The sequence below is a fragment of the Canis aureus genome, chromosome 17 (assembly GCF_053574225.1).
Source record: "Canis aureus isolate CA01 chromosome 17, VMU_Caureus_v.1.0, whole genome shotgun sequence".
Taxonomy (NCBI): Eukaryota; Metazoa; Chordata; class Mammalia; order Carnivora; family Canidae; genus Canis; species Canis aureus.
The window spans coordinates 52,459,016-52,486,299 of NC_135627.1; the positions used below are offsets into that span (position 1 = coordinate 52,459,016).

A 27,284-nucleotide genomic window follows, 5' to 3' on the forward strand; every position below is an offset into this window, starting at 1 on the left:
CATAGGGCCTCCATGCCCTCTCTAGGCACACCACCTTCCTAGCACTTCAATGTGTTCACTAACCCGGAAGCTCACCAAACTCCACTGCTGAGGATTTTTATAGCGGTTCCATTAAGGAGACATGAGTGATCAAATTACCGGCCATTGATTAACTTCAGTGCCTCTCCTCTCCTCTCCTAGAGGTAGAGGGGTGGAATTGAAAGTTCCAATCCTCTAATCACAGGGTTGGTTCCTATGGCAACAGGATCCCAGTGGAAGCTAACCAGGAGCCCAAGAGTTACCTTATTGCATGTGAAAAGACTCAGCTCACTCCTGAGATTACAGTCTTTTCTTTTTTTTTAAAAGAATTTATCTATTTAATTCATGAGAGATGGGGCGGGGGGGAGGGAGGAGCATGGCAGAGACATTGGCAGAGGGAGAAGCAGGCTCCTCAAGGAAAGCCTGATGTGGGACTCTGGGATCACGCCCTGAGCCAAAGGCAGATGCTCAACCACTGAGCCACCCAGGTGTCCCTTAGATTACAGAGTCTTAAAACTGGGGAAGAAGATCAATGTTATAACAAAAAGATATCTTATTACTTAAAAAATTACAAGAGTTTTAGATGCTCCTGTGCCAGGGATGGGGAATGAAGACCAAGCATTTATTTCTTATTCTATCACAACATCACAGGGTAAAATATATTATTTTCAGCAATAAAAAGGTCTAACACATATAAACTATATATTTATAGTTATAAACACCTGACTTAAAAATGCTCTCTTCAGAGAAAATCTTTTTTTGAGAGAGAGAAAGAGAGAGAGAAAGCAGGGAAAGGAGGGTCAGAGTGAGAGTGAGAGAGAGAATTCTAAGCAGGCTCCACAGTCAGCATACAGAGCAATGTAGGGTTCCAACTCAGGACCCTGGGAACATGACCTGAGCTGAAATCAAGAGGCAGACGCTTAACCAACTGAGCCACCCAGATGTGCCGAAAATTTTAAGTAGTTATTTTCTACTTTAATGCTAAAGCATGATTTTACCTTGAAGGATCCAATTAAATGCTTTCTTAATTCTTAAAATATTTGTTATGGGGCATCTCTCTGACAGTTATTGAACAGACATCAACAAATTGTGACCTCCTGACTTTGTAAAAGATAAATGTCTTTTAATTTGTAGGTTTGACACATCTTTTAAATACTTTACAATAAGATTACAAGTGAGACTGTAGTGTAAAAAGGTTTTTGTGGCTAGTTCCCATCTCATTACAAAATATTGAAATAATTCTCATTTTATATTAAAGGTCTTGGTTTTATATGTCACTTCAAACTGGTGACATCCTGTAACACTTTGTGCAAGTCTACTTTCAACTTCTTTGTAGCAGTGCTTTGTTTTGAATCATTATGAAGAGAATACTATTCATGTGTGGTGAACTCCATAATCTTACTCCAGAGACTTTTTTTCTCTTTTCAATCAAATCAGATGCACATTCTGATGGTTTAACCTACATAATTTTCTGCCAATTTTAGTTCATTTATATTTATATCATTAATACTACTTTCAAACCGGAGTTATTTTTCAAGAATGTTTTAAACCAGTGTCTATTATGCGAAGGCCAGCTTAGCTAAAACTAGGTTAAGTAAGACTTTCCAGGCAGAGTTGGTGAGAAAGGGCATTCTAGGTGTAAAAAGCTGCATGTGGCAAGTTATGGAGTCATGAGTATGCACGTGATACTTGAGAATCATAAGCCGTTCATATGGCGTAAGAATTAGTATGCGGGAGAAAAGGGTAGAGGTAAGACCAGTGAGGGGGCTCAAACTGGATGCTGCTGGCAGCAGAGGCATCAGAGGGTTCTGAGCAAGACAGTAAGTGATCAACTTTATTGGTTGGAACAACATGAAGCATGAGAAAGACAGACGGGAGGCTGAGCTCTTAGCCAAGGGACTGCCACAATAATCTTGGCAAGAGAAGATGAGGAATGGCCCAGAGGAGGAGGCAGAGAGATACTTTATCTATTACAAGGAAGGAATTGAGAGGACTTGGTTACAACTCTGGAGTGCTTGAAAAGAAACTAATGCCAATAGTCCAGGCACGGCCAGTGGGAAAGGAAAAGAGGAGGATATTTTGGTGACCTTAAGAAACAAAAACGAGATTTCATAATGATTGGGTGTCAAGATGAAGGACAGGGAAAGATACAAGGTACACAGTTTACAGGCCAGGTGACTGGATACAGAATTCCATAAGCGCAGAGAGAAAACATCTCTTCTTTCCTTTACCAATCATATAATTAACAGTGCCTTACTAATACCTGCCATGCACCAGGTATAGAAAGGGGGCTGGAGGACATCAACAAAGTAGAAGTTGGTATGAAGAGATGGATATTTTGGATTTGAAATGCCCCAGAGACACCTATGAGGATATTTTTAAAAGAAAAATGCAGGTCTAAAGCTAAGAAAAGAAGGGGCGGGAGATGTGGAACTCACCTATATATGGATAGACGATAGTACAGACTTATAGAGAGGACATTTAATTTTAACTGGCTCTCTACCACATACCAGGTGCTGTCCTATTACATGTGACATATGTCATTTAATCCTTATAATAACTCTGATAAAATTTGGGCTCAAAGAGGTTACCCAAACTCATGCTTTCTTTGTAAAATGTGAGGCTTCTTTTTAAAAATGTGAGGACACCTGCATGGTGCAGTTGGTTGAGCATCCGACTCTCGGTTTCAGCTTAGGTCGTGATCTCATGGTAGTGAGACTGAGCCCTGTGTTGGGCTGGATTGGATCCATGCTCAGTGCAGAGTCTGCTTGAGATTCTCTCTCCCTCTCCATCTGCCCTTCCCACTTTCTCTCTAATAAATAAATAAATATTTTTTAAAATGTGAAGCTTCCATTTTATTTTAGCCCAGTTTTATAATAAATGATTTATAATTTCTGACACAAGGTATCCTAAAAACCATACCTTAAAACATATTAAAGTGTTGATTATCCCATTACTGCCATCTAACCAGTTATGAACAGAAACCAGTAAAAAGTGTTAGTAACCCTCTTCAAGTAACACACCATCAGAATTGAAGTCCTGAGTGGTAAATGATATTCAATTATATACAACTGCCACTGAGAGTTAAAAAAAAAAAGCCTTATATTCCGAATGCGTGTATATAAAAGACACCTTTGTTGCTACAAAGTGCAACACTTGTAGTCCTGTTCCTTGCTTTATTCAGTTTCACTTGGGTGCAGGCTCAGACTTGGTCAGTTCCTGATTTCCTATTCTAATCAAGGAATGAGACGGATGATACCCTGCTCTTGCTCAAAGAGGTTATAAATCTCATATTTAGGGATTTATAACAAGTTGCATATACTTTCTGCTTCTGTGCCCTCTATTTTTAAACAAAGATTTTATTTATTTGAGAGAGAGAGCGAGCATGAGCAGGAGGGGTAGAGAGAGAAGCAGACGCCCCACTAAGCAGGTAGCCCGATGTGGGGATCTAAGGACCCTGGGATCAATCTTGAGCCAAAGGGAGACACTTAACTGACTGAGCCATCCAGGTGCCCTGTGTCCTCCATTTTTCTGATTATCACACCAAAATTCCCCCTTAGTACCAGTATCCCTGGTAACCCTATTTCCTTTCATCCTATTCCCCTGGGTCAGATCCTAGCTAGACCTGGTAACTTGGGCTGCTGGCGGAACCCTTATTCCAACCTATCACTAGCCTCACCACCTTCTCTCTAGTCACTGTCACCTGTAATCGTTTATGGATTCATTTTGCACTGGGTGAGTTCATCCACTGAGTCTCCAGAACACACAAAACTACAAAATGCTAGGATGTCTTGCTGCAAATCCCACCACAATCACGAAGATGGTCATTGCTGCCAAACATCCATTTTCGTCTTATCACGTTAGCCTTTAAAACACTTTCACATAATTTCCATTATAGCATTGATACTTCCTGTTTACTGTATTATTTACTTACTTGTTGCATATTTCCTCATCATCACCAGAAACAAAGCTTCATGACAGCAATGACCTTGTCTGTCTTGTTCATTGCTGTATTCTTCAAGGCCTACAACAATGCCGGAGACTGCACTTTCCCCTCAGTAAAGGTTCCCTGTAGGATATGCCGTTGGTGTCCTACACAGATCTCCTTTACCACCAAATGCACCTAGCCCCCAGCTACTGTAGCAATGAATTCTGAAAGCACGTAGCCATGCCCCTTCTCCAAAGAACTGCCCCACCAGTGGGGAGCTACTCTGCCCAGAAATGCCTGGGAGGTTAGAGGTTCCCCCTTATGCTCTCCTTGGGGGCAGCCCATAACCAATGACTTCTTGAGATGAGGGCAAAACAGCCTAGCCCTCTTGCTTCCAGATGGGCTAACTGGGAGCTCCATTCATGCTCCAGAGCTCTCTGTGAGGAGGCTGAGGCCAGACCTCAACCCAAACCATCTCTTTTCCATAGCTGTATCCTAACTCCTTTGCCAACCTGCAAGTTTTACTTCAAAGCACTCCCCCTAAAATTACTTACGCAAACATTTCCATCTCTGGCTTTGCTTCTAGAATACCCATCCTAGATATTTTTGACTGTTGAATGAATGAATGATGCAAAAATGTAGAAATAATTCTTAGATTTTTCTAGCAATGTTCTGAACTCTTCCTGTACAAAATATTACAGATATATCACAGTTAATAGAAAGTACTTAACGGGAGTTGTGAGCTGAGCAATCCTATTAGGACACAAATGTATTTACTTAATCTAGGCACCTCATGCTATCTCTGTCTGCTTTTGTTGTCACTGCTGCCATCATCTGAAGAGTCTGGCCACAGCAATATCTGCCTCGCTTACAAGGACTAGCACTTTCTAAAGCCTTTTAGATTTTAATAAATAAAAAGACTGTGGAAAAATATAGGGCACTGGTCCAAGCTACTTTTTCACTCTCTCTGCTTACCTAAGGGTGCTGTAAGAAATTGGCCACTCATACTCACTGGAGAGATCAATAAAGAGAAGAACAGATATAAGTGGTTAGGATGCAATGTTAAGCCTGTTCAGATAATCTGATATTGAAACAATTGTAAGCCTGAATTTATTTTTTATTACAACTGATGACTGAAAGCTTTTTAAATCTCTTCCCCATCAGAGTATCCCTAATTTTATAATAGAAGTCAGTGTGAGAAAGTAATTCTCTTAACAAAAATGTGTTTTACAAGTTAAAAATCCACAAAAGTTTGGAAGACTGTAAATTAAATTTACATTAGTGATGGGCTTGAAGAAGAGGAGATGAGATTGGGGTGGTGGTTGAAGGGGACTTTAGCTATAATTACAACATTTTATTTCTGTAAAAGGAAGAGTAGAATCAAATTTGAGGAAAATATTAACAGTTGTTAAGTCTCAGTGATAAATTTGGGTATGTATCATATCATTCTATTTCCATTTCTTGGATTTTTAAAGTTTTCCCTCAATCTAAAAAAGTACATAACACTTGAAAGGAATGTGGCTGTTCCCTAATGGCAAGGGATACGGCAAAACTAAGACAAAATGCATAGGGCATCAGTGGTTCTCAAGCTTGTTTTTAGCTTGTGACTTAGGAAGTAAAAATGAAAAATCTTCCTTGTTTCCAGTCTTCTCTTCCAAAACAGCCTACAGCATGCTGGGTGCTGGTACTACTAGTGTCAGGGGTCTGTGCACAGCTCTGAATCAGCAACCTCTATAACCCTCAACCTGTGGATGGAGTGCCGAGAGAGCTGAAGCAGCGTTGGCCTGGGAGGGACATCACCTAAAAGGCTAAATTAATTTGGTTTATGTTTTTATGAATTACCTGGGTGACAGTTGATGATATACCTCAGGGGAGAAAAAGTAAGTTTAATAATCTGGAAAACTGATCAAGGAAACAAAAAAATGAAATTTTATATTACTACCGAAAGATGGAAATATATGGGGTAATTGGCCAAAGGAAAGACCTTGGGGTCAAGTTGAGCAAGGATTAGAAATAGGATGCTAGAATTTTTAAAAGTCAAGCTATTATACATGGACTGAGGTCTAGAAAGTAAGACTTGTTTGACAGTCTTACCACACGGCTGGTGCTTTAGTGAGGAACTGATTAAGGTTCTATCATCATGAAAATACTATTTGATCAACACGACAAAGTTAAGATGCAAGGCGGTGCAGTGTTTAGAGCAGAGGGCTGATGCCAGGTTGTGAGAAACCAGCTTTGTAACCTCAGCCAAGTTACTTAACTTCTCTGTGCCTCATTGTCCTCACCCGTAAAGCAGAGAGGGGAACAGTACTGATCTCACAGATTTGTAGAGAGCAGCAATGAGTTACACTTTGAATCCAGCTTAGAACAATGCCCAGTTCAGAGCAGCTGCCGTGTACATGTTTGTTAAATAGGGAAATAAAAATACATGGAAATTTAAATGGATTTGAAGATCATCCAGAAAAGAGTAAAAAATTATTGCAAACTTGAAGATTTATGTGGAAAGGTTAGAGGGACTGGAATAATTCCTTTAGTGCAAAAGAGGCAGCAGAAGGCATCATTAGTGGGAAAACTGCTGTCCAACGGCTGATAAAATTGTTTCTAAAATAGCTTTTCAAATTCCTAATGGGTAAGATGAGACAGGACTATCTCAGGGGTTTTGCGCAGCAGCTGACATGTGACGTGTCTCTAGTTCTCTGATGCTATCAGTGCTAAGGATGTTTTGATGGCTCAGTAATCATTTTTTCTATGAGACTTAGAAAAGCTTTTAGTTTTTCTATTTTCTGTCAATACAACCATTTTCCCTCTGGGACTTTGTGAATTTCCACATTATACTGTCACGTTCAGTTTTCGTCAGCATGAGGAAAAGTCTTGTACGTTGAATTATGCGGTGCCCATATCTCCCTCTTGGCAACAACCCTTGCATCTATGCACAAACATCCTATGTTATACCAAGCTGCCTCTGGCTTCCTGGGTTTTAGATAGTATGTTGCCAATAACCCTAATGTCCTGTTCTCTGTTCTATACTTAGAAAACTTCTGCTTATCCCTTGACACCGTTTGAGTGCCACCTTTTCCAGATACCTTCACCACATCACATGCACATACTCAAAGTTGGGCAGCCTTCCTACAGAGCCTGCACATGCTTCTTTCATAGCTTACATACAACATCATATTGTAAAGTTGTCGTCTCACCCCCAGACAAGCAAGCAAGGTCCTCTAGGTGATGATTGGGATCATCATCTACACATCATCAGTGCCTTAAAAGCCACTGACAAACAGGAGGAATCTAATACATACAAATTAGATAAAAGAATTAACAAAAAAAAAAAAAAAAGAATTAACAAATAATGAATAAGCTAGACTCTGGCCCTCAAAAAGTTCCTACTTAGATGGAGAGGTATGACTGGGGAAAGTGGAGAGGATGCAAATGAGATGTAGAAATTGAATATAATGCAAATCAGAGTGAGATAAGAAAGTGGGGTATGTGGGAAGAAACTAATTAGTTTGCCTACATATCTAAGTGCCTAAAATATGGCAGACACTGATTGATTTTTTCCACACATTCTCATTTAATTTTCACAACCATCATGCCAAGTATTTTTATTTCAATTTGGTAAGTAAGGAAATGAGGACTTGAGAAGTTCAAGGCCACCAAAAAGTTAATGGCAAGGACATGGCTTGTTCTCTAAAACCCATTTTCTTTCTTTCAAAATGGTTCACATTTAGTCCTATGGAGTTTCAGAAGAGGGAAAAGTTATACTCAGAATCACAAATCAGAAAAGCTTCCATGTAGAGGTAAAAATGGACCAAATCTTGAAGGATTAAGAGGGAAACAGAGTGCATTTCAGATGGAGGAATAAAGACAGGTATAGATACAAGTCCAAAATTGGTGAGTAGGACATGGAATGGCATAGTCTGGAATAAGTTGAGCATACGTGTGGAAAATCCCACTAAAGAGAAAGTTTGGACTAAACAAGGAACCTGGGAACTCTATATTCACAATGGGCACCACTATTAGAAAGTAACCAATCAAGAGCATACAGGTCATACTACTGATTGGATCTGTGCTGTCATCTTCATATATGAAGGGTAGCAAATGAAAACATTAACTGGTAAAATAAATATTTCAAAGCTCTAAGATAATAATTCTTCCATATAGAAGTGTCCTTTTGTCCACAGATGAAATATAGCTATAGAAGTTGACATATCAAATACCCTCTTTAACGTCAAAGTAACATAACAGTGTGGAAAAACAAATAAATAGATGTACTTCACAAATATGAACTATGTAGTCTCTTCTGTTTGTAATATACGCCAGAAAAGTAATTATATCTATTAATCTTTTAAATTATATAAATCATACACAGGACATCTTGATTTTAACTGAAGACATGAATTAAATTATGTTTCACGTATGAGATCTGAACATTAAAACATAAGATGGTAATACTTAAAAAATACACTGGCTGTATGTTTTATTCATGTATGTTTGGTTATGGTTTTACTTATCAAGATTTTGTTTTGAGTGGCCCAAACTGGTTTTGTTGGAATGACATCTGTAATTTATACTGAATATGACTGATTATTTAGATGGTAACATCACAAATCCATTAAAAGGAATCTAAAATAAACAAAGTAAAGATGCTAAGTAGGACACCCATAGATCAGAGAAGTCCAGAACATTTTATTGGACTACTATTTTTAGGTCTTTTAAAACACGTTTTTCTTGAAGCAATTTTATGACCTTAAACTTTACGGCAAATATAGCCCTAAAGCTGTATATAATGAAAAACTCCTCACATTGAAATTAGTGAGAATACCGTTTAGTGAAAATCCTTTAATATTATATATTTTAAGTAGAAACAGAGAGTTTTTACTTCCAACTTCATAGTAAGTATCAAATATTGCCAAAAGGTCCTGGGTCCCTGTTATAATGAGTAGAAATTTGTAATACATCATCAATTATGTAGCAATGGGTGCTATAAACAAAAATAATACAAATGTTAGGCTTCGAAATTTTATTACATCTTGAATTTAGAAAGTTTTTCATAGATAACACATTTATACACTTATGTGGGCAATGTCAGAATTACCACGGAATATAAATAAGCAGCACAGTATTCTTTACTATATATGGATCATTTGTTACCTTAAGACAAAAGGTTGGTATAAAAGACATTGTAGGCAGAAAGCAAGATGTGGTATCTCTCTCTAATCTTCTAAACTTTCTAAAGCACCTTGAATACCATCTTCTTGCCTATTTGAAGATATTGGAATATAGAGCTAAAAGATACTAGGAATGTCTTTGTCTACCTTTTTTTAATCAGAGATGAAAGAATGGAGACACAAAGGGAAACACAATGATAAACAGTCTCAAACACATACATAAATTAAAGGTTGAAAATCTATTATTTAAGCATCCATAGAAGAAAATTTAAAAAAGAAAAGCATACTAAACCCAAAGAAAATTAAAAGAAGCATATAACAAAGATAAAACCAGAAATTATTGCATAGAAAAGAAATACACAACAGCCAAAAGTTGGTTGCTTAAACAGACCAATAATATTGATAACTTTCAGCCAAAACTGATCATGAATAAAAGAGAGAGAAGGCAAATAACCAATATCAGGAATAAAAATGAAGATATCATTACTGATCCTAAAGACTGTAAAATATCATATGATATTATAAACAACTTTATGCCAATAATTAGAAGACAAGGAATAATTTCTAGAAAAATAAGACTCATCAAAACTTCTATGACTAAAAAAAAAAACTTCTATGACTATTAAAAATAATGAATTATAAGCAAAAGATCTGTTTATAATCAGTATGATGGTGACATATACCCAGGAATAATTACTAAGTACCTGTTTTATTTCTTTGCTTCTTTTTTTGCTGATTGTGCTAAGTAATATTACTTCATAATTTACAATCAGAATTGGTTGACATAATTCAACCTAATACATCTTTCTTTAAAAATATTTTGGTGTCCAATATATACAAATGGAAAAACTGCCCTATCATACAAAGGGACTCTTACATAAAGTGACTTCTTTCTTTCCAGGGCATAAATTTTTTAGCTAATTTCAATCTCTGACGTCATCTTCAAGAGAAGTTGGCTTTCTGTTTGGCTATCTTATAACTTACATTTAAATTAATTTGTTTTTGCTTTAAGTTGACAATATATGCTTGAATGCATCAAAATATATACCAATTAAAACTTTCAAGTAATTACATATTTTTAAGGGCAGTAGAAACTAAACACAATGCGACCACAATAAAGGAGCACAAATTCTCCTAAGAATGAACAACTGCAAAGCTCACTGTGTATCATACTTAAAATGTAAAATATGGTCTTTCCATGTGTCTTGTGGCTCAAAAACTTTAGAACTGTGATGTTATAAAAGTTATTCAGGTGAGAACTAACAAACTAGTTAAACTTCATGATTCTTTCATTATTTTCCTCAAACTTTGTCCAGGAAGGAAGAAAAACTGGTTTTAAAGCTTAAAGGTGAGGGGGAAAAGTCATTTTTCAGGTTCACAGGAACATAAAATATTGAAATCATAAATAAGAATAGTATTAGAGTTCCTTAAAAACAGAAATTATGTTGATTTCTTTATCTCCTAAAACACTTAGTCCTGTAATCTTGACATAGTAAATTCCTAAAAAACAAGTGAGTTGAAATTCCTAGGTTTACGTAAGGGATCATTCATACAAAGAAGAACTATGAGAAGCTGAGTAAATAGGTTAGAAATTTTCTGAAACTATATAGGTAACCTATACAAGTTAAGAACTTGCTATGCCAAAAAAAATAAAAATAAAAAATAAAAAAAGAACTTGCTATGCCTTATTAAAACTAGCAAATATATAAATATTTGTATATATTTTGCTAAATTTATTTAAGTATTTCATATTTTATGCTATTGTAAATAATATTTGAAAATTATTTTCCAATTGTCCATTGCTATTAAAAATACACAACTGATGCTATATATTGACCTTGTATCCTGTGACCTTTCTCAATTCACTTATTTTGATTTTTTTTTTTCATAAACTTCCTAGGATTTCCTATATATACAAACATGTCATCTTTAAATAAAATTTTACTGGAGGCCTGGGTGGCTCAGCAGTTGAGCCTTTGCCTTTGGCTCAGGGCATGATCCTGGAGTCCCAGGATCAAGTCCCACATCAGGCTCCCTGCATGGAGCCTGCTTCTCCCTCTGCCTATGTCTCTGCCTCTCTCTGTGTCTCTAATGAATAAATAAGTAAAATCTTTAAAGAAAAAATACTTCTTTCATTTAAACTCGTAGTTTAGTTTTTTGTTTTTTTTTTTTCTTGTCTTATTGCACTGGCTAGAGTCTCCAGCATAATGCTGAATAGTGAATATTCTTGCCTTTTCCCCAGTCATAGAAAGAAAGCATTTAACTTTTCACCATTAAATAGAAGTTACCTGCAGGTTTTTCATAAATGCCTTTGATCAAGTTGAGGAAGTTTCCTATTATTTTTAATTTGCTGCAATGCTTTATTATGAACGGGTATTAAATGTTATCAAATGCTTTTTTTTTTTTTTGCAATGATTGAGATGATAATATGGTTTTTTCCCTTATGCTGTAAATTAAATGAATTACATTATTTGGTTTCAGTTTTGTTTTGTTTTGTTTTAATGTTAAATCAGCCTTATATTCCTGGGATAAAACCGACTTGGTTATGATGTATTATCCTTTTTATATATTCTTGAATTTGATTTGTTGATAATCTTTAAAGATTTTTTTTTTTTTTTGTATCCATGTTCATGGAAAATCTTGAACTGTAATTTGTTTATATTATGCAGGGTCTGTTAGTGAAAAAATATTTTCAGCTTTTGTTTATCTGAAAATGTCTTTATTTTCAAAGACTTTTTTTTTTTTTTTTTTTGCCAAATACACTAGTCTACACTCACTTTTTTCATTCTCTTGGCACTTTCAAAACAATCATTTTGCTGAATTGTGGGCTTAATTTATATGACAAATCAGCAGTTATTTTTATCATTTTCTCCTGTATGTAATATGTCTTTTTTTCCTCTGTAAGTTTTAAAGATTTTGGCTTTCAATTTTCAACAATTTGAGCATGATGTATTTTGTTTTGGTCTCCTGTTTATCCTGCGTGAGATTCACTGAGTTTCCTGGATTGGTGATTTTATGCTTTCCATCAAATTTGGAAATTTATCCATTATATCTTCAAATATTGTTCTGCTCCTTCTTTTTCCTTTGAGTCTCCAATTGCTCATATGTGAGACTTTTTTAGGGTTGCCATTCCTATATTGAGGATTCCTAATTACTCCCTCATTATGCTCATTTTCCCCCCTTTAAATGCCTGAATATATTTATGGCAACTGTTTTTAGACTCTGGCTACTAATTCCACCATCTGTCATAGCTCTGTTGACCAATTTTCCTGCTTCTTTGTATGTCTAGTAATTTTCTATTGAATGCTTGTCATTTTGAATGCTATGTGTTGTTAATAGATTTTGCAGTCTTCCTTCATTTCATGTTAAGTTTGTTTGGCTAACCAGTTAAGGGACTTTTGAATCAGACTGACCTCTTAAAGACATTTCCCCTCTAACGTCCATCCCCTTAATTTTTAATGTCATTCTGTATGAGAAATAAAGACTTCTCAAATACTACTAAATAGCAAGCATCCTTGTGTTTTCTCAAGGCTAATTTTTAAACTTATTAAGGATGGACATAGAGTAGCTTTTATTCTAGGGATAGACTGGTTCTATTTCTAATGCACAGACTTTACAGAGTATCTTCTGAATACCAGGACTGAAGGCTCCTAACCACATGGGAGCTCTGGTAGTTGTTCAGCTCACAGATCTCTGGTAGTTGTATATTTCCTAGTGTTTGTGAGTCTTGTACAGTTTTGTAATTTACTATGGTAGGACTAATCTGGTGCCACTTACTCTATAACAGCCAGCGGTGTAAATCCTAAGATGGAGTTTCTGACAATCCCTCAGCTTTATATTGGTTCTCTTCTCTTCCCCTATGATTTATTAATTCTGCCTTTTTTTCCCCTATATTTTTCTCTCAAGAACATATCATTACATAATGAAAGGACCCAAATGAGAAATTAATTCCTGTGAATCAATCCAATGTTATTTCCACTACACAATATTTTTTATCTCCTGGGATCAAAATAACAATTTAATCTAGTTTTAAGTTGCTGGTTACTTGGTATATTCTTTTTCTTTCTCTTTCTCCCCTCTCCATCTCTCTGTCTTTGTCTCTCTCTCTATTTTGGTAGTAGATCTACTACTTATTTTTATCTTAGGAAGATTTAGAACAAGTTGATTGATAAAGCTAGAAACAGTTGATGTCTAGAATATCTATCTGGCTAAAAGCTGTCCCTGAACCAGCATTCTGATCTCAAAAAAACTAAATAATCCAGAGTGTTTATAAGGAAGACAAGGAGACTAATAACTTATTCTACATTTTTGGTCCTTTACCTCATACCTGAGATCATATAGTTTATTGTTTCTCCTTGTGAGCTATTTTAGCTTCCTGTTAGTGAATGGGCTTAGCTTCTACATATTTTTATTCTAATTTAAGAACCTTTATGTTGATGAAATCTGCTCCTAGAATGTAATGTTCAACACTCTCTGTCCACAAAATATCTATTAATTCATGTTTATAAAGCATTAGTCACTAAAAAAATAAATTTTGCAATGTTTTATTGCCTTTTAAGGAGAAGAGGGATAAGGACAGGAGGAAAAGAAATGAAACTGGTTTATAAAACGGGCTTTTAAGAAAGTATTTTTAAATTGCACTGGGAGAAAATAAATGATTAAATTAAGTCTCAAGAGCCTGTGGGTTTTATACTCTTACCTGTGCAGCTGGATGTATTCTCGGGGCCTGTTGAGCAGGTGAAGGAATCTGTCAACAATCTTGTTTTTTCCTACACCCTGTAATTACATAGAGAACATTAAATAAAAAGAAATTTTTGTGGAAGTAAAACAAAGTAGAAGAATATTTTGCCAAAACCTATTTTCTCAAAGTGCGTACTGTTTCAGCTCACTATTAATGAAAACATACACATACATACATCCACACATATATGTTTACATATAGCAAACAAATATGCACAGCTTCTATGACATAAAGAGATTGTTAACAAATTTACTTCTAAATACACTAGCTTCATTTACATCAAATACACTAAACACACTCGTCTTATTTTAAAGGGACTTCATAATTATTTTTAGCTTCTACAGTTTGTTTTTTCAGTTTCATAATTTTATACTTAAGTATAGACATTGCAACACAACATTAACCATTGCAGATTTGAAGAATGGCATCAAAGGCAATAAAGTAAGTATAAAAAAATGACTTTTCTTATCAGTTCCTTGGAAGTATGGTTTTTAGTTACAGGCAGATTAATATAATACTGCACTTCTGTTTTAATTAAACACTCATTTCTTCTCCTTTTATCCCACTTTCCAGTCCCTCAAAACAGTGGAAACCTAAATTATAACCAGGGTTTATTAGTAAGTCTCAACTATATCTGCTTTTGCCAGGAATGTCCTCATTTCCTTAACATTTATTGGTGCTGAGAGTTGCTGTCCTTTTGCAGAAGACAGACTGTTACAAATGGAAACCACTCTCATGCTAGTTCCCCATTTTAAAGTTTTCACCTAGAAGTGGAATACTCTATTAATGGGATGTGACTCTTTTAATAAGTGGGTTGTGTGGGAAGAATAGAAGTGGTTAAAAAGCTAACTACCATGTATCATATGTTCTAGCAATAAATAACACTTGTTGATTTCTTATACCCTGCCACACTCTATGCTAAGTATTTGCATGTGTTATTTCTTTTAATCATCATAACAATTCTATGAGGTAGGTATTATGATTACTACAGACTCACAAATCAAGACACCAAGGTTCAGAAAAGCTAAGCAACACGCTCATGGTCACACAGCTAGTCACAGGGGAACTGGGATTCAAATCCAGGCCTGTCTGATTCTGCTGCTGACTGAGCCAGCCAGGAGCCCCCTATAAATATAGGTTCTAATAGCCTTAAAATCTTTCTCTTCTCTTTGATCCACTAAATATGTCATAAGATGATAGATGCAAGAGAGACCAAGGGGACTGGAATGATTACCAACTACTTAATAAACAAAACAGAGGTATGAAGCACACACAGTCAGTAGCAAGCAATTAAAATCCATTGTACATCCTTGAATCAGAGAGAAACACAATGAAATCAATGTTTAAAGAAGGTCAATATGGCAATAATATGCAAAATATGCTGACTGACAAAAGGAGAGACTTGTATCCAGAAGATTGTTTATTCATTCAACATAGTAACAAACATTTATTGGGTGCTAGCATATGTCAGGAGAGATGGCAGTGAACAAAACACAGGTAAGGTTTCTTCTGCTCTTATGGAGGAACTTCCACTTCAAGAGTCTGGAGGCAGACTGGAAGGTAGATGAGAAAAGTAGGTAGAAAGGCATCAAGGTATAATTGACCATTAAATAAGTAAATAAAGTTATCAAAAAGTGATATTCTCTATACAGAATTAAGATTGGGTAAGGCAATAGTGAGTGGGTGGTAATCAATATTGATTTAGAAATGAAGACCTTTCCTTAAGTAACTTTAAGCTAAAATCTAAATGATAAGGAGCCAGTGTTATGACGATTACAAAAAGGGCATTCCAGGAAAAGAGTTGCTACAGCCGATCTCCTAGAGTGGAAATAAACTCAGGATATTTGAGGAACAGCCAGTGTGTTCAAGTGCTGTGGGTGAGAAAAGAATGTATGAGATAAAGAAATAAAAGTAAGCAGGGCTGCGGGGCACCTGAGTGGCTTAGTTGGTTAAATGTCCTACTCTTGATTTCAGCTCAGGTCACGATCTCAGGGTCCTGAGATTGAGCCTGTGTCAGGCTCTGCAAGCAGCGGGAAGTCTGCTGGAGATTTTCTCTTCCTCTGCTCCTGCTCTATCTCTGTCTCTCTCTAAAATAAACAAATAAGGGTTGTCTGGGTGACTCAGTAGGGGGAGCATCTGCCTTCAGCTGGAGGTTGTGATCTCAGGTTGATGGGATTGAGTCTCACCTCAGGCTCCCTGCTCAGCAGGGAGTCTACTTTTCCCTCTCCTTCTGCCCCTCCCCCTGCTCCTCTGTGCACGCTCTCTCAAAGTAAATAAGTAAATCTTTTTAAAAAAATCCAATAAAGTAAACAAATAAATCTAGAAAAAAAAATAAGTAGGGCCTAATCAACTAGGTTTTACAAGCCAGGTGAAGAAATGGGATTTTATTCCATGAGATGGGGAGCCACTGGAAGACTTTTTAGCAGAGAAGTGCCATGAACTAATACAGATAATAAAAAAATCACTTTAGTTAGGTACAGAGAGTGAATGATAAGGGAGGGAGTAAGAATGGAAACTAGGAAACCAGTTAGAATGCTACTGCAAGAGTCCAGGTGAGAGACAGTGATGGTTTAGGCTAGGGAGGTATAAATGGAGAAGGATATATTCAAGTTGTTGGCAAGTAAAGTTGATAAAACAGGCTGACGGATTAGATATGGGAGGATAAAGGAAAAAGAAAGATGAAAGATTACTTCTGGATAATTCCTTGAGCAAAAAGATGGGAAAGGCTAGGGGAGGAAGACTTTTTTTCTAGAGGAGAATCAAGAGCTAACTCTTTCTTCAAAGTACTTATTATCATTTAACATTCTATCAATTTATTTACTTCTTATCCTTTTTCCAGCCTGGAAATGTTAGATCCTTGAGAAGCTTATTTTGTTCACCACTGTATTGCTAGGGTGTAGAACAGTGCTGGCACAAGGTAGACACAGAACTACTGGTCAAATGAATTAATGATGTTTCCATCTCCACAACTGTTTATGGCAGAAAGCCCAGCCACTCTCACTACTTCTCCCTCTACCTCTCAATTCATAACTAATTCCTCTCGTTTCTACCTCCAAAATATATCTTATGTCTGCCAAATTTCTCCAGAATCATTTTAAACCAAAGGAATGTCATATTTTGTCTAAAACAGTGCTTCTCAAGCTTTGATGAGGGAATGAATCACCTTTGAGATCTTGTTAAAATGCAGACTGATTCAGTAGGTCTGGGGTGGGATCTGAGACTATGCATTTCTAAGATGCTGCCAAGTGGCACCAACGCTGCTGGCCGGAGGACCATACTTTGTACGCCAAGAATACATACCTGCAAAAGTCTCACGACGGAGCTCCCTACATTCATTCATGGTACTTAAAATGTATTTCCCACATTGCAGCCAGAGTAAATTCTTGACAGATAAATTAGATTGTGTCATTCTGCTCAACCCCATTCAATAGCTTCTCACTGCATTTAAAATTAATTTGGAAATCCTTCCTGTGGGCTGTCTGGTCCCAGCGGCTCTACCCTTCTCTCCAGCCCTCCTGTGCCACTCTTTTCCTCCTAAACACCGTTCTAGTCACATCCAACTTCCTTCAGTCCTTAAAAGATTCCAAACTCTTCCTACCTCAGGGGCTTTTGCACAAGCACATCCTTCTCCTTTAGGGAGCTTTTCTCTCGCTCATCATCGTAGCCATTTTCACTCGTTACCTTAATTCCCTTCCTCACAAAGGCCTTTACTACCTCCCTATGTAAGTCAGGCTCTTCTTCATCTCCTATACTCACCTGTATTTTCCTTCTTAAGCATAGAGAGATTTGTATGTGTGACAACTCACTTGAAGTCTCTTTCCACTGTTCTGTGAACTGAAAGTGCCATGTGGCCAGGGCCCAGGCCTATTTACTGCTATGTCCCCAGAGCCTTGCACAGAGTCTGACACAAAAATGCATGCATGCAATAAATATCTGTCCAATGAATGAATGAAATACAGAGAATTTGGAAAATACCAGAAAAGGGTATAAATCCCAGTAAGATATAAACTGTGAACATGTTAAAAAAAAGATAATGAATACAAGAAACTGTGATGAGTTATAGACTTGTAAAAACTGGGCAACTTTTTGCAAATGATCCAATTTATACATTTCACCTACGAAAGATTCAGTTATCGGAGCTGACTGTCAAACTGACAAACACACTAAAATAAGGATAATGGATCATTTCATCCTCTAGGAATCTTTTTTTTTTTTAAGTATTTTATTTATTCCTGAGAGAGAGGGGTGGGGGGCAGAGACAAAGGCAGAGGGAGAAGCAGGCTCCATGCAGGGAGCCCGACATGGGACTCGATCCTGGGTCTCCAGGATCAGGCCCTGGGCTGAAGGTGGCGCTAAACCGCTGAGTCACCAGGGCTGCCCTAGGAATCTTTTTGATATCTAACTGGATTTCTCCTGAAAACAGTATAAGCCTAACATAGAGACAAAGAGAAGGAAAATATTTTCACACTTGCACATATACTACAAAGCTCTGTAAGCTTTAAATGGCATGCTACAACAAACAGAATTTTAAATAGATACATTTAGATGAGTAAGATGTGTTTGTTAATACATTACCTCTGTTAATTTCAATGAATCTAGAGAAAAGCATGTATCACAAATGCATTGTAATGTCAGAAATGTGAGGACTGCCTGAAAGAAACAAATCATGAAAAGCTACTATCAGGAGTTCCTGCTCTCTCCCCCCCCCCTCCCCCCGCCATTTCCAAAGTTACTGAATCAACCATGTCTTTTCAGACTGTTCCTGAGCAACACACTGTTTTAGGGGCTTACAGTCCCATAAATGTAGGATGTGACGTGAAGTCTCCAGCTGCCACTAGGGAGTTCTTTTGCTGTATTCTTTATGTTAGGGTCTTTAGAACTTCAACCTCAGCTGTCTTCTTGCTCCATATACTCTCTCTGGGCGATCACACTCATTCCCATAACTGGAATCGTCACACATGGCTCACACTTCTTTCCTAAGCTCCAGCTGAGACCCTCTATTCTTAACTGTCAAATGAACTTCTGCACCAGATGTTCATACTGGACTCATTATGCTGTCACCCAAACCTACTCCTTTTTCTTTTTAATCCAAGTATAAGAGTATTACCATGTACCCAGCTGCTCAATGAATGAATCTTGGAATGTTTTTAACTACTCTATTTTTCCCCATGGTATCATTCAAAAAGGCACTAGAACTTGCGTAGTCTCTACCTGTGAAACATTTTGATTCTTTCTTGTCCCTCCTTTCTTTCCTTCCTATCTTCTCCCCCTCTCTTGTCTAATCCATCAACTGTTTTAACACATAATGTTATAGGAACTGTACTTGCTGAGCAAGATATGATGTTAATAAAACAGCCACAGCCCATGGCCACACTCACAGCTTACAGTCTAGTAGGAAACATAGACAATTAAGCAAACATAATCGATTGGCCTGTAATACATGCTTTGCTATGGGACATCCAAGATGCCTCAAGATTTTAGCAAAGGGCTCAGGAAGACCCACCACACACAGTGATGTTTACTAGGGGTATCAAGGAGGTAAAGGGGAAGCAGAAAAAAGAGGAATGCTTCAGGTAGAGAGAACAGTGTGTGTAAAGACTTGAGGGTAATCATGAGCTGGAGCACCGGACAAGTCTGAGAGAAGTCAAAGGCTAGGGCAGGTACGAGGTAGGTGGTGGTAATAAACAGCACAAGAATGGCAGGCAGGGTCTAGCCCTGGCAAAGCCTTGGAAGGCACTTTAAAGAGTTTGGACTTTTTCCAAAAAGCACTGAGAAGCCACTGAAGTAGAGGGGTCATAGGATCAGATTTTGATTTTTGGAAAATCATGCTGGTATAATGATTTGGCAGAGAGCAAAAAAGAAAGCACAGGAGAGCAGTTTGGAAACTCTTTAAACAAATAGGAGATGATGGTGGCTTAAACTGAGGAGAAGAAATGGAGGGATTTAGGAGATATTTAGGGAAAAGAACTAATAGGCTTTGGTGATGGACTGGATGTGGGGATGAGGAGATAGGGAAGTCAAAGTTTCTATTTTGGGCAACAGGGTGGAAGGCGGTGCCATTTACTGACAAATGAAACAGGGGAGGAGAAGTGCATTTACTGGGTGGGGGAGGGAAGTTTAGTTTTAAAAAAGGCAGTTTAATTTTGGATTTGTTTACTTTGAAGTGCCTGCTTCCCATATCTGCTCCTTCCTCTCCAATGCACTGTCACTTCTCAAGGGCAGCCCATCATCTTGCTTGGACTCCTAGAAAAGATCCTATTTGGTGTCCTTCCTCTGGACTCACAACAGGCCAACCCATCATTTGTTTTGTTATTTTTCTAAAACAAGATCTCATCAGGTCACTTCTGACTTCATTTTAACAGCTCGGATAGTTCCTTCGAGGAAATGCTAAAAGCATAACCTCAGAAGGAATTTCTGTAAATATCCTGAGCAAAAAGGAACAATTACAGTGATGTGCCCTTTCCAATCATAGTTCTTGCCTAGAACAGAAAATCCTCAGGGTTAATTTAATTGAATAAATACATAAATAGTATCTTAGTTTTCTACCATAAAAGTTACACATATTAATTTTCCTCACTGGGAAATGTAAAACACAAAACATTACCCAAAGTGCAACTGCTAAAACAAATCTGCTACCATATTCATTTTATTCTTGTGAATTTTTAATGTTGTCATTATTCTGTATGTAAAATGTGTATTCTTTAATAGAAATTAGTGTGAAATCATTTTTACATCATTATTAACTCTTATTGAGGATAATACTTAGTGAGTGAAAGTTTAAAAAGGGAAAAGGATGCTGTGGAGTGAGAAATCCGAAAAAATACAAATTGTCTCATGAGAATGGTGCTTTCTTTACATTACTGTTCTCATTCTGTTCTTTCTGACAATATACCAGAGACAAGGACCTTCACAGAGGTAGGAGTCAGATGGCCCTTTAACCACAGGAATAAGAGAAGCAGGGAATATATCATGTCCCACAGATGGGAATCAAACCGAGGATAGGACGGAAACATGCTTCTAGTTTCTGGGAGAGAAAAGATCAGGGACCATGACTTTAAGGACTTTGAAAGATTCTGAGATTCTTAAAAATTCCTCAGGTTTATTATTTTAGTTATCCTGTTTCCTCAGAGAGATTAGCAGTAACATCCTTTAAAGAAAAAATGCTGTAGGCTTGGCATGCTGGATGAGAAGAACATACAGAATTTGGGAAATGCCATCTGTATTGTATTAAGGGGGAGGGCGAGAAAGAAGAAGAGCAGGAGAAAAGATCCAAGGAGGAATGGAGAGCAGGCAAGAGAAGATGAGTTTAGGGATGGGATTTGGGCTAAGAGTAAGTATCCTGGGACTTAAATGTTGAAGGATCCCTGCCATAGCAGGTCAACTTGCAAGCTGCTATGTCAGCCCTCTAAGTTTTACTCAAACATGGTCTTATTAATTAATTTATTTGAGAGAGAGAGAGAGACAGCAAGCATTTGAGAGCGCATGAGAGAGAGAGAGAAATGAGAGAAAACAAGGCGGGGGGGAGGGCATAGAATGTGAGGGAGAAGCAGACTCCCCCTAAGCAGGGAGACCCACATGGAAAACTTGATCTCAGGACCCTGCGATCATGGCCTGAGTGGAAGGCAGATGATTAACCGACTGACCACCAAGGTGTTCCTCACTCAGACATGTTCTTCACCAACCAACAGAGTCCAGAACCTTTGTGCTTCCACACCCTCACTTATGTGTTTCGTTCTGATGAGAAGAGCCCATCCTTCCGGCATCCAGCCACCTCCTACTCACTCCTTAGTGTTCTTATGAGATGTCTCACTTTCTGGAAGCTCTGCCTGACTCTCCCATTCTATTCCCTCCTTCTGTTCTGAGCACCAGGCTTTCCTCCTCGGGGTTCCTAAAGTGTTGTCTTACAGCACTCAGCACACTGACCTCTAGTAACGTGTCAGGTGCCTCGACAAGAGGACTGGTGGCCGGGATCAGCCCCTGCTAGCATGCCTCTCACCAGCGCCTCACACATAACCTGCGGGGCATCGCCACTAACATCTAAGAAAAGAAAGAAAGAAAGGAAAGGGAGGTCATGCGACATGCTCTTGCTAAAGGAGGTAGAAAGCTGTTCCAGGAAGCTTCTGCTCCCTTTGTGCGGACAAAGAGGAGGAAGCTCTGCCGCATGCATGCACACCCCTTCAGTGCTTAATCGCTTGAATCTTCATGCCAGCCCATGTGAGGAGGAGGTCATGTACCTATTTTGGGGAGAAGCAAACTTAAATTCTAAGTAGTTAAGAACCTGGCACCCAGTGGGATTTGAGGGCAAATCCATTCTGGGTGAACAGACTGGGCTGTGTTCTGTTTCATTATACTGCAAAAGAGAATGTCGGGAGGTCACCTCCCTGCACTGATTTACATGGGAGTTTACATCCTGATGTCACGGAGTCCAGATCAGTCACTCCAAGGTTATCATGGCCTAAATCATGCGCCAGGAACGCCCTATATAGAATCCAAGGCTCAGAAGGGAGAACAGTGAGAAAATCAGGTTGGATCTTCCCTTCTGCAGTAATTTTTAAAATGGACTCCAAGGCAAGTGCTAACCACCACCAGTGCTCGCTTTCCTCACATGTTTGCCTGATCTTTGGGGCATTCACTGCAGTCCCCCCTAATTCTTTAATAACATTCACACAGTTAGATCAGCTTGTATAATATTTACAGATTATTTCTTTTAAAAAACTGCTATATGAATGTCATTAACAACTACCGACTACAGAAAAAAAAATAGACTAATATTAGAGTAAAATCAGGAGAAATAAGTTATGGCTACCTTTTTTTGTTTAACCTTAAAATTTCCATCGAATGTTAAACTTTCTAATTCTTTGCTTCCACCTGAAAACACAATTAATATACTAGCAGTTACGAGACTTGGATTACGCACTCTGCTTCCTGTGTCTCCAGATGGAGGCCTCTACCACCATCTTGAGCCTAGATTTGCTCATTTGACTACAGAGAGCCTAGACAAGCTGATCTCTAAATGCTGTTTTATGCTAATATTCTGTAATCCCATGATAAAATGTGAGATTACTGCTCTATCAATCTCTGGGAATTTCTTATTTTCCAAATTCTCTCAGTGAACATACATTACTTAGGCAGTGAGAAAAAAACGATTAAAACTGAATAGTAAACCATCCAAAACAATTGCACAAATGTCCACCCTGTCACGGAGCCAAGGAACAGTACCCAGAAGTCAGATGAGAAGACACACATTTTAACTGCACTACGAGTTTGCATGGCTCGAAAACACCCTGACTTAGAAGGCTTTCTGTCAGAGTCATAACCTCTTTTTCTTTTTTAAAACTTTTTTTAGATTTTTATTTATTTATTTATTTATTCATAACTGGAATGATAAAATCAACTTCCCTGTAATTTCTCTGTGAGATACTGTGTTGCTATAAATGGCAAAGGTATAATCTTTGCTAGTTTGGTCATTAGGTATGACTAAAGCAGCCATGACAAACATCGTGGGGGAGATAGAATTTGTGTATGCGCAAGAACAAAATAAGGATTTAGAATGAGAACAAGAAAAATAATCACTAGGAAACACTGGATCAACAGAGTAAATGTTAAAGAGAAGGTGGCAGAGTGGTAAAGAATTTCCACATTGTAATTCAAGCAACTTCACTAAGGGGTTGGAGGAGGGACACAAGATAATTTAATATCAAATAAAGATGAATGTCCCCCAAGTATTTCATAGCCTTGGGACTCTCAGGTTGCTGGAGCTACTAGAAGCACAGCATACTTAGTTATCAAATTCTCTGCCACTACCAGCTGGGTACTACAGGCAGGAGGTTTCTGGACAAAGTGTTCAGTCCCTTCCCAGACACTAGCCAATTATGCTGGCATGGCAACGTGGTATATTTCTGATGTCACATGGTAGCAACCTGCCAGGGCTCAGTTCAAATTATTAATTAGCAGAATTCACACATCCTTTAATTTTGGTAATAAAATACTCACAGTCTCTCAATATTAAATAATTCAACAAACATGACTTTACCAGGAGAAAAACTAAGTCCATGATCACAGTAAGCCTATGATTAATAAATGGAAGAGATACAAAGAATTATACAGAATCATATAGTAACAATGTGCATAGAGTTCTGCTTAGTTGGCACTAAATACACTTTACTAATGTTCCCAGTGTATAATTATCTTAAAGTCAAAGGCTATGAAGATCAGAAAAGAAGGCAATTGTTTCTAGTCTCGAAAAAAAATGGATATGGTTTGATGTACTATGACATCAACCAGGGAGATAACTGGTTTCACAAAATATACTCTAGACAATATTTCCTCAGAAGTTCATTAATATTGGTATAATTCTGAATAAAATGTTTTTATTCATGAAAATTTGTTAGCACCTCTCAGGATAAAGAGAACAGGAAGATATATCTTTCTTTTTTCAAAGAGACCTGGGAGGTACATCGGCTAAATACAACTAGCAGCCTTTGTTTAAATGTTGATTTGGAATAAACCAACTGTAAAATGACACTTTTGGAGATAACTGAGGAAAACTGAAAATAGGGTATCTGTATATCCAGGGATTATTATCAACTTGCTAGGTGCAATAATGGAATTATGGGTATATTAGAAATAAATGCTGAGATATCTGTGAGAAAAATTTATTACATTAAAGAATAATGTATGAAAAGACAACATAAAAAAGGCGTTGGGGGAATAGATAAAATAAATTGGACAATATGCTGTTAACTGTGAAGCTAAGTAACTGCTACAAAGGGGTTCATTACATACTCTACTTTTTGTAGAAAGTTATAAAATGCCCTGTACTCTGGATGTGAAGCATTGTCCCTGGTCTACTATAAGCACTCAACAATAGTTAGCAATTACATAGTATTACTGTTGTTGCTGTTACTATTATTGTTAACTAGTGTAAACAATAGTGTGCTATGATGAAAAAGAAGTTTGAGCTTGGGCAGTCTGAGCCCTAACTCTGCCATTAACTAGCTATGGGATCTTCAGCAATATTTTAACCTTTTTGAGTTTTAGAAGACTTATTTGTAAGATGTGAAACATAAAGATTTTGCATCAAAAGGTTGTTGTAGAACTAAAAGAGATGATTTTTTAAAAAATAGGAAATTGGAAATTATAAAATGTATATTACCATTTTTAACCCTTACTCAAAAGAAACCTATAATTCAACTATATATGAAATCAAATACATACCACAACTTTAAAAGAGTGAAAAAATACTATAAAATTTCAGAAAAAAAACCCAAGATTATTTCTATTTGAGGAAGACTAAGAAAGGCTTCACTGAAGAAGAAACATCTGAGCTTTTGAAAACTGGCAGGATTTTCCTTGGCAAAGACGAAGGGAAGCACGGTGTGAAGCAAACAATATGAAAAATGACTGAGGGAACAAAAGGGGCTGGCTCACTCAGGGAGGGTAAGAAACTCAAATTTGGAAGAACTAAAATTATAAAAAGGAGTTTGGATCCAGGTCATGGTCTGTTTTGAGTGTCTGTGTACGAAAGATATTTTATCTCATAGGCAAGGAGGAGCCACTTATAACTTTTAGCAGGAAAATAAAATTAAGAGGTACTTTTTTTTTTTTTAGATTTTAATTTATTCATTCATAAGAGACAGACACATAGGCAGAGGCAGAAGCAGGCTCCCTGTGGGGAGCCTGATGCAGGACTCGATCCCAGGACCCTAGGATCACAACATGAGCCAAAGCAGATGCTCATCCACTGAGCCACCCAGTTGCCCAAGAGGTACTTTCTAATGATGGAACTGAAAAGAATACCTAAAGAACCAGTACTGTAAAAACATGAAGCACATGAAAAGTAAGGGATAGAAAAGACATCTCATGTAAAAATCAGCCAGAGCTAACTTTTTATTAGATAAGGAAGACATAACAATAGAATTTTGATAAGGGCAAAAAATATGAACTGTGAAATACAAGGAGAGCTTAAGTATGAAAACTTCACCACACCACTATTATTGGTAAAATGATACAAAGGGATGGCTCGAAGGAAGGAAGGAAGGAAGGAAGGAAGGAAGGAAGGAAGGAAGGAAAGAAAGCAGGAAGGAAGGAAGGAAGGAAAGAAGGAAGGAGACAAATCTGGCAAATTACTGGATTATATTCATTTAGAAGTGATTGTGAATTTTTATGTTCATTAGTAAAATTAAAATTTGATGATTTGCTTTGCAATTTGATCTAACATGATATAGAGATGGTTAAATTTTTACTTTCTAAAATAAAATGCTGCATATTAGAAAAATAACTCTTATGTAAGGAGATACCTGAGCATATTAGAACACTATATTGCTGGAATAGCTCTTCCTTCAAATATCTGATAAAATGCAACTGCCTCTCAAAACTCAAGCATTCTTACATAAATACTTAGTTTATTCTTAGGGAGTTTGTAAACAATAATAAAAATTATGCACCTATGGGTTGATTCTATCACCCAAAACATTCACAATCAGTATTCTGTGTATCAAATAGAATATAGCTCTATAAGTCAAAAGAAAAGAAAACAGGGGAAGGAAAGAGGCTTATCCTCCAGTAGAGTTGGGACAGAAGTATCATCGACTCAAAACAAAATAGGCATTTATTTCCCTCTCAGTAAAGCTAAAATAAGTAGAAACTCATGCTATGATTTAAAAAAATAAAAGAAAAAGAAAAAGAAAAAAAGCCAGCATGAGAACTCCTAATTCCACAAAAGGCACATGTAATGTTATAATTAAAGTAGTAGAAAATAATGAGTGTAGCAGTATACTAAAGTCATTCTATAATATGTAGCATTATGTACTAACAGACCATCAGATGTTGTAATTTCAGGCACATATCTCTTTTGGCTCACAGGCAGCAATTCTGTTTCTCTTATTGGAAAGCTGCTGTGCTATGCCATAAAATCCTACATAGAAAACTGAAAGGATAAAAAATATCAATTTTATTTCACCCAATAAGATGTGAGCTACTTAATTTTGCTATGATAAGTAATGTTTATGGAACTGTTTTCAGCTTCCCAACAGTTATAAAATCTTGTCTAGTATCAGATTTCTTCAAAAAGACAGTATCATATAGAAAGAAAAGGTGGGATTGGGCCTATAAAGATGAGAAACCTTAAAAGACCTCAAGATCACCACTTAACTCTTGAATTTCCTCATTGTAAAAGCTGCTCCCAGTAATAGAGCAATCTGTCAAGGCATCTCTAAATTTATAACTTCAACTATTAAAAAGTTTTTTTCATGGACATCAGCCAGTTTCTAGTTTGCAAACAGAAGGTTAGGTAGACGTATGTATGTACAGATAGTTTGTATTAAGACATTCATCGCAGTTTATCACTTAATTATACCAACAACCCACTGCTGGTTTCTCTGCTAAGATTTAATCCCCAAAGCTTAACTTCTAACTTTTTTTTTTGAGA

General features: G+C 37.1%; 1 protein-coding gene and 1 long non-coding RNA gene across 3 annotated transcripts in view; one reads left to right on the forward strand and one right to left on the reverse strand.

Annotated features, from left to right (window-relative positions):
* VWA8 (von Willebrand factor A domain containing 8) overlaps positions 1 to 27,284 on the reverse strand; it is a 353,299-nt gene that overhangs the window by 160,280 nt on the left and 165,735 nt on the right. The window contains exons 19-20 of one of the 2 annotated variants that reach the window (XM_077855527.1): positions 18,431 to 18,505; positions 13,814 to 13,890 (exon numbers count right to left, since the gene is read on the reverse strand). In XM_077855527.1, coding sequence (XP_077711653.1) covers positions 13,814 to 13,890; positions 18,431 to 18,505 — 152 coding nt within the window. The remainder of the gene's footprint in view (positions 1 to 13,813; positions 13,891 to 18,430; positions 18,506 to 27,284) is intronic. The other variant, XM_077855526.1, reaches the window with a different exon arrangement.
* LOC144287998 (uncharacterized) overlaps positions 1 to 27,284 on the forward strand; it is a 236,382-nt gene that overhangs the window by 54,637 nt on the left and 154,461 nt on the right. The gene's annotated exons all lie outside the window — the stretch shown is intronic.